The sequence below is a fragment of the Triticum dicoccoides genome, chromosome 6B (assembly GCF_002162155.2).
Source record: "Triticum dicoccoides isolate Atlit2015 ecotype Zavitan chromosome 6B, WEW_v2.0, whole genome shotgun sequence".
Taxonomy (NCBI): Eukaryota; Viridiplantae; Streptophyta; class Magnoliopsida; order Poales; family Poaceae; genus Triticum; species Triticum dicoccoides.
Window position 1 is genome coordinate 94,665,433 of NC_041391.1, and position 7,080 is coordinate 94,672,512.

Genomic DNA, 7,080 nt, shown 5'->3' on the forward strand with positions numbered 1-7,080 from the left:
GAGATGGGGAACTGCCCCTGTTTCCCCTGCTTATAAAGAGGGAGGGGGCGGGTGTTCCGTCTTTCCAAATAAAGAAACCACCCATGATCTCTCCCACGACGCCGCATTCGACGCGTGCCGTTCGGGGAAGGCGCGGCAGATACGGAGTAAGATACGGCGTGGCCCAGGCCGCGCATGCCCGTGCCCTGTTTTTGGGCCTGGCCCAACAGCGCTCGGCACCGTGTGTGGCCCAGGCCCGGGGGCTCCTGTCGGTGTACTAGAGTAGGGGTACCCTAGTATCCCGAACTTGTGCACGGGCAGTTGCAGCAACCCGCGGCAAGGCTTGCCGGGCGACCGCCCAGGTCCTCCGTGGTTCCTATGGAGCCATTCAAGAACAAAGTATTCAAGTCAAGGAGACAAGGCCCCGGCAAGAGGAGCTTGCCGGGCAGGCTAACCAAGGCATCTCAAGGAACTTGCCGCGACGGGCCACGCGTCTCGGCGAGGCCCGATGAGCGACAAGCTTCCGGACGCGACAAGACAACGACTGCGGCAAGGCGCTTGCCGCGGCAAGCAACCACTCTGCACCCGCGCTCCAGCACATCCACCAACGTGTCACCCTGGGGCCTTTCCGGGCGTGCGTGGCAAGAGGCTATGCAGTCAGCGGTGCGCGGTGGCAGGCGACGCTGACAAGATTGCCATCGTGGCGAGCGGTGGCGTCCCTGACGGTCCCTGTTTGCACTGTTTGGGCGACGTAGATGGGCATTTGATGCCTTTGTCCCCTGCCGTCAGGGTTAGGTATGATACACTGTACAAGTAGTTGTACCAACCGCAATTCCTTTTCCATTTTTACCCTTGTCTACGTTACCACCTGTCGGAGACCCCTTGAGCATATAAAAGGAGGCCCATGCGCAACATAGAGGGGGTTCGAAGGCAGAAAAACACTCACGCTCGGCCTCGTTAGCAGCTAGTGTGTACTGTAGCACTCAGCGCTCCCGAGCAAGAACTCAATACATTCAGACATGCAGCAGTAGGAGTGTTATCTCTCCGGAGAGCTCCGAAGCTGGGTAAACTGCTCGTGTGCTTCGCCTCGATCTGCTCTTCATGCGACATCCGCCCCCCGCCGAACCGAAGGGGGCTCGGTCCGCCGGTCCCATAGGTGTTCGTGGATCAGCTTCCCCGACAATAGAGAAAAAAAAGAAAAAAGAAAATGAAAAGGGGAAACCCCACAGACCCACCCACCCCGATCCATCCCTCCTCTCGTCTCCCACCCACCTCCGATCCCATCCCTCCAAAACCCTAACCCACACCCACACTCCTCCTTCCTCGGCTCCTCGCCGCCGCCACCTCCTCCCCGTCGCGCAGCGGCGCCCACCGCGTCACCTGCCAGCCGCCCTCGCGGGTGGCTGCGTCCACGGCGACGACGGAGGACACGGTCGGTCGTCTCCCTATCCGCCTCTCTCCCTAATGCCATACCCAATCCACCGCCATCCTCTTCCCAGTGACCTCCAACCTCATCGCCGGCAGCCCCTCCCCTTTCCTCCTAGATCGACTCGAGCTGCTCATGTCGTGGCCAGATCTGGTAGGAACTCCCTCCCTCCCACCTCGTTCTGCATCCCGGTAGTGATGGCGCAGTCCGGCAACAGCGACGCCACTCCGATCAGCACCCAGCCCGCGGCGGTAAGGTATCTCGTCCCGAGATTTGTTTTTGGTTTTTATTAATTTCCTTGTGTTTTGGGGCTGATCTGTGGTTTGTTGGCGCGCGCGCAGGAGGAGGTGACGGTGGAGAGGACGCCCGATGAGGAGGCGGCCAGGCTGAGGCACCTCGAGTTCGTGCAGCAGGCGGCGGCACAGGCGGTCGTGCTGGCGGCCACGGCCTATGCCTACGCCAAGCAGGGCGCCGGCCCACTCCTCCCTGGCGTCGACCACGTCGAGGGGACGGTCAAGGCCGTCGTCGGCCCCGTCTACGACCGCTACCACGCCATGCCGCTCGATCTCCTCAAGTTCCTCGACCGCAAGGTGAGAACGATTGAGAAACTCAACTTGATTTCTTAGTTGTATGCAAGGATTGATTATTTGATCCAGTTCCTGGTTGTCGCTTTCCGCCACGGGAGTACCTGCTTGTTCTCTGCTCCTGATTTCACATTGCATCTGCATTGTGCTATAAGTCATTATGCCGATGAAACGGCTTGTCTGATCTTATGGTGGATTGGTTTGTCCTGTTAATCTAGTTTGTGAAGTAGTACAGATGATGTCCTAATAGTTTTGATACCTAGAAATCAAGGTGTTTCCCCATCTGTTGATCACAAACCATCTCTGAAAACCAGAGAAACCGACTTGTTAGGCACTAATTATAATTTGTTGTTGGCAGCTGTCTGCTTCATTTTCTATCTGTATATTGTTTGATTGTACTAGAATTTAGTTGGTACGGGGCAAAATTTAGTTGATGTTAATTGAGCTTCTCATATTTTTCTTGCATCTATCTGGGGAAATCGAAATGGATTGGCTGTAACTCTCCCATCAATCAATTTATGCATGTGGTTGCGTGAGAGATATCCTATTACGAAACAAATATCATAATAATATGGCCATTTGAGTTTAATTGTGGCTTGTTCTTGCAACTGATTTATTGGTCAGTGTGAGGCAAGCATTATGCAGTGTCAATTGTTCATTCATTTACTAATTTGAGTTTAATAAAATGTCGCCAGGAAGAAGCTGCTGCTGCAGGTTTATGGCACTTGCAGGGACAACACAAATTCCATCTTTTTTTTTCTTTGTTTTGATTGATGTGCATTCATTACCAATTCCTGAGGATGATTTGTGTTCCTCATGGCGATTAGTCTCGGACGCTACAAGCTATTCTCTGTTGTGTGGTATATCCTGATTGGTGGCATTCTATGTGCCAACTTATCCTGGAAATGACACATACATTCATATGCAGTCCTCTGTTATTTTTCTTTTCTCTGTGTTAAATGATCTAAATGTTCGAACCAAATGATCTCATAGTTTGAATGCACCATCGTTTTGCATAACCTCGGTACATTTACATGCACACGCATACACATTTGACTGCTGAGTGTTTGAATTATTAGAATGTGGGGGTTGGTCTGCTTATTCCCATGTTCTTAAGTTTTGTGTATTTAGACTGTAACTCTTAAGATATCATTGTAGCTGTAAGTAGACTGCAAGTTACCAGCTGAGTTTTGCTCCGTTGCACAGCAGTAAATGCCTCTGCAAACATGATACTATATATTTGCATGTCATAGTCAGCAGTTAGCGTGTGAAAATGAAGTGAACCATCAGCTATGTTATATCTGTAGCTCGGCTCCGCACATGTTTTTGTTTTGTTCTCAGTCTAATTGTGGTGTGCCTTTGTGAATTAATCCAGTAGATGCTTGAAAATGAATTAATCCAGCTGAGTTTACTGTAGTATTTTGGTATGCACTCCTGAACAAGTTAATGCTGTATTTTGGTATGTACTGATGTACATGTTTAATGTGGTGTTTTGGTATGTACTGCTGAGTTCATAACCATTTTGTTTTACAACATGCAGATGATTTCCTTCATTCATGTTTCAACGTGAGCTCTAGGTCGAAGTTGCAAGAAGCAAGGATTCAGGATCTAGGCATGCATGCATGCTCTCTTAGCCCTGCTTCTGCTCTTTAGGAGATGTGAATTTCTGGGATTTTTGATGTACTCCCAGCATTTATCTTTTCTCTTATCTCTTTGTTGTTTAGCTAGAACCGTAAATCCTGATGCATGATGATCATGGTTTGTTTTTGTAGATCTATTATGATGGCGCTTAAAATTTTACATGCCTGGATTTTGATTGAACTTGTTCTTGTAGGTCTTTCCACTTCTATGGCCAGTTTAGTTAGAGTTGCACATGTCATAACACTATATACCAATAACTCCCAGCTAGTGAGAAATTTTTTGTCACTCCATTAACACATACTGGTTAGTGTTAGTCATACTATTTATGTACATGGAATTTGTTGTCAATTTTGTTAGAATGCAACCTTTTGGTAATTCTGGACTTTTCTTTTGTGGTAATGTAATGATGTTACATGTTTGCTGATTGTCGTATATGGAAAAGACGAATCCTATTGTTTTCTTTTTGATGTACACACATGCTGATGGTTGACACTCATGAACAGCAAGCAACCATTCTAGTTACTATCTAGGTGTTCAGAGATTGTTGTATTATTTACGTTCTTTTTACTCCTAGAGTTATTGTTCACATTGCCTGTTTTTCTTGGTGCGTACATGTATCTCAAGCATTGTACTTCTGTGTTTTCTTAGGCGGATAGTGGACAGATCTACTTTGCTGCTTTGCTGCTTACGGTAGTGTTGCCATTGCATTTGTTTGGTTCTGGCCTCAGCAGCAGTATACTAATGCTTCAAGATTTATTTATTTTTCTGTTCATTATACTAATGCCTCAGCAACAGTATACTAATGATTGATATTCAATTTTCTGCTTACGTTAGTGTTGCTACCGTTATTCATGCCCTCATGCTTCAGGATCGACTCCTAGCTGCTTGTGTATCTGTTTATTATTCTGTTCACTATTCTTTTCCTAGTTGTTCTTTGTTGGAAGATATTGCTTTCATTGACAGCCATGATAATGATAATTTCCTCTCTTCTACAGGAGCTCTGGGTTGAAGAAGTTCGAAGAAGGCAACACTTCATCTTTGTAGCTAGTTTTATGTTCCTGGATGTTTGCACTTCCTGGGTGTTCTAAATTCCTGGATGATTGTAATATGACGTCATTTATGAAAATTTGTGTGGTTGAAATATTGGAAATATTGATCATTTATTGTTTTTTTTTGAGGTGATGTCGAAGTAATTGACCACGGGTACCCCGAACACGGCAAGACCATATTTCAAGACATCGGGGCTAGCAAAGCCCCTCAGTCCGACTGCCCGGCCGCTCCTGCCGGCTCCCCGTCCGACTGCTCTGCCCGGCCGGCTGCCGACTGCGCCAACCAGCCGGCTGCCGACTGCGCCAACCAGCCGGCTGCCGACTATAGCTCGAAGCGACACTGACAAGACCCCGACGTGGCGGCCATACCGTGGACAAGACGGCTGTACCTCGATACCATCATGTATAGTGTCACTTGTCCCCTGGCACTATTTATGAAGTGACCCAGGGGACAAGCATGACATGCACCATGCCTTACCCATGCCTTACCCATGCCCACCACATAGCTTACTCTGTAAGCTAGCCATGCATATATATATGGGCACACATCCATCCATCCAGGGGGATGGAGACTCACACATACACACAAGAAAGCTAGCTAGCAAGAGACCTAGCTAGCCAGCCACACACTCACGCATGCATGCTCAGGCACATGCGGCCATACACACATATACGAGGCCAGATGCCTATGGTACTGACCTCAGATACAGCTTCAGGAGCACTCTGTACCAGATATACCAGATACATTCAGACATGCAGCAGTAGGAGTATTATCTCTCCGGAGAGCTCCAAAGCTGGGTAAACCACCGCGTGCTACTCGCATACCCGCTCCCGGTCCTATCAGCAGCAGTCTTACCCTCACACTAAGCCCTTGTGGCATATGTCGTCTTGCAACACCCCCCGTGAGAATACCACGACATTTGGCGCCTACCGTGGTGTGGTACTACTACTATGCTACCACGCTGCTGCTGGTTTCGCTGTCCGGGCGGGACCCTTTTTTCTTCATCGCCTCCGCAGCGGCGTCGCGCCGTCTCTCCGGTAGCGCTCGGGGGCTCGACATCGACCCGCCCCCAGAGCAGCCGCGAGGGGTGGCGCGTCCTCACCGTCGGTTTCTTCGTCACCACTGTTGCGACACCGGCTATCCGTCCGCGCACGTGCCGCGCGCGCGGCCTCATTTCGGTCGACCGTGGCCATCCACACGCCGCTTGCGTTTGCTTCCCCCGCATTGCGTTTGCTTTGGCCGACACACGAGCGCTCGCTTCTCCATACTCCATCTTTGCAAGCTAGCTAGATGCTAGTCAACAATGGTCAAACCATTGGCCATGCACTACACAGATACTACCCCGTACATGCCCCAGATGCTACCTAGACACAAACCATATATGCATGTATGCTACCCAGACTAACAGACAATGGTCTGATTGATGCTGTGCCTCGCGCATCTCCGGCCATCCCGGCGCGTGGCCGTGCTGGTTGCTCCCGCATCTGCGTCTACTCAAGCTCCTCTGGCAGCGCGTGCTCGTACTCCAGCTCCGCCGCACTTGCATGCTGCTTTGCCCGCCTCTGCAGCAGCGCCGGCCCTGCTCTTCCGCCTCCAGCGCTCCTCTACCGGGTTCCGGAACCGCTGGCCGGGTCGCGCATCCTGCGCCGGCTTCCGCGGGCTCGCCGCCGCGCTGTGTCCCCCAAGCACGGAAGCCCCGGCATGCCTCCTCCAAGCCTGCAGTCGCGCGTGCGTCCCCGTGCGCGACCTCCTCCTCCCCGCCTCCGAGCGTCCACGGCCTGTTGGCGCCATCTCTCCTTGCAGCACCGCTTCTTCTTCCTCCTGAGCTGCCTCTCACAACTCAATCTCCATCTCTCTTTGTCTCTCTCAAGAACACACACTACACGGTCATGGTGAAACTCCACACACACACACACACACGCATACACCAAAGAGAAGACAGCCGCTGCTTTGCCAAGAGGGTCTGCTCCTTGGTGAACATTAGTGCTACATCTTGCCACTTGTGCCCTCACGACCTCTTCTTTTGATTACTCAAAGCAACACATTTATACAGCAGGGGCTGGCACTCTTGCCGTGCAAAACTCACGCCAATACCTAGACCCACTACTCCACTAAACTCTCCATGCACTAACCATGTACTAACTGACCTTATCTTAATCCTGGAATCTCTCCAGGAGCCATGACTTGGCCTCAAATGCACACTACATGCAGCTAACAAACTCACATGCATGCAAACTGACTCAACCTGTTCACTCGGATCACGCATGTGTAGACGTTGGCTCCAGGGCTCTTTCACACAGGTTGTCACGCTGCACTTCCCTCGTACCATGTCGCTTCACACGAAGTTGCTGCATCGCACAGCCCCATGGCATCACACCTTGCACACCGGCCGCGTCGCAC

The 7,080-nt window shown here is 50.7% G+C and overlaps 1 protein-coding gene and 1 non-coding gene across 5 annotated transcripts; both read left to right on the plus strand.

Annotated features, from left to right (window-relative positions):
- Positions 1-1,248: 1,248 nt before the first annotated feature.
- Positions 1,249-4,816, plus strand: LOC119322179 (REF/SRPP-like protein OsI_017815). Of its 4 annotated transcripts, none has more exons than XM_037595670.1 (3): positions 1,249-1,656; positions 1,747-1,995; positions 4,626-4,816. In XM_037595670.1, the coding sequence occupies exons 1-3, from the start codon at positions 1,444-1,446 to the stop codon at positions 4,716-4,718; spliced, it is 555 nt and encodes a 184-aa protein (XP_037451567.1). In that variant the 5' UTR covers positions 1,249-1,443; the 3' UTR covers positions 4,719-4,816. The 4 variants fall into 4 exon arrangements, with proteins under 4 accessions (XP_037451567.1, XP_037451570.1, XP_037451568.1 ...); XM_037595673.1 differs by having other exon boundaries at positions 1,249-1,558; XM_037595671.1 differs by lacking the exon at positions 4,626-4,816 and adding an exon at positions 2,685-4,619.
- LOC119327134 lies at positions 2,776-2,909 on the plus strand. The gene has a single exon (XR_005158413.1). It is a non-coding gene; the product is annotated as a small nucleolar RNA snoR80 (small nucleolar RNA).
- Positions 4,817-7,080: the final 2,264 nt, after the last annotated feature.

Bases quoted from the DNA above. Each gene is read 5' to 3' on its own strand.
- LOC119322179 (XM_037595670.1), top strand. From the start codon at position 1,444: ATGCCATACCCAATCCACCGCCATCCTCTTCCCAGTGACCTCCAACCT. The intron at 1,657-1,746 runs GTAAGGTATCTC...GCGCGCGCGCAG, and splicing joins TCAGCACCCAGCCCGCGGCG to GAGGAGGTGACGGTGGAGAG. The intron at 1,996-4,625 runs GTGAGAACGATT...TCTCTTCTACAG, and splicing joins TCAAGTTCCTCGACCGCAAG to GAGCTCTGGGTTGAAGAAGT.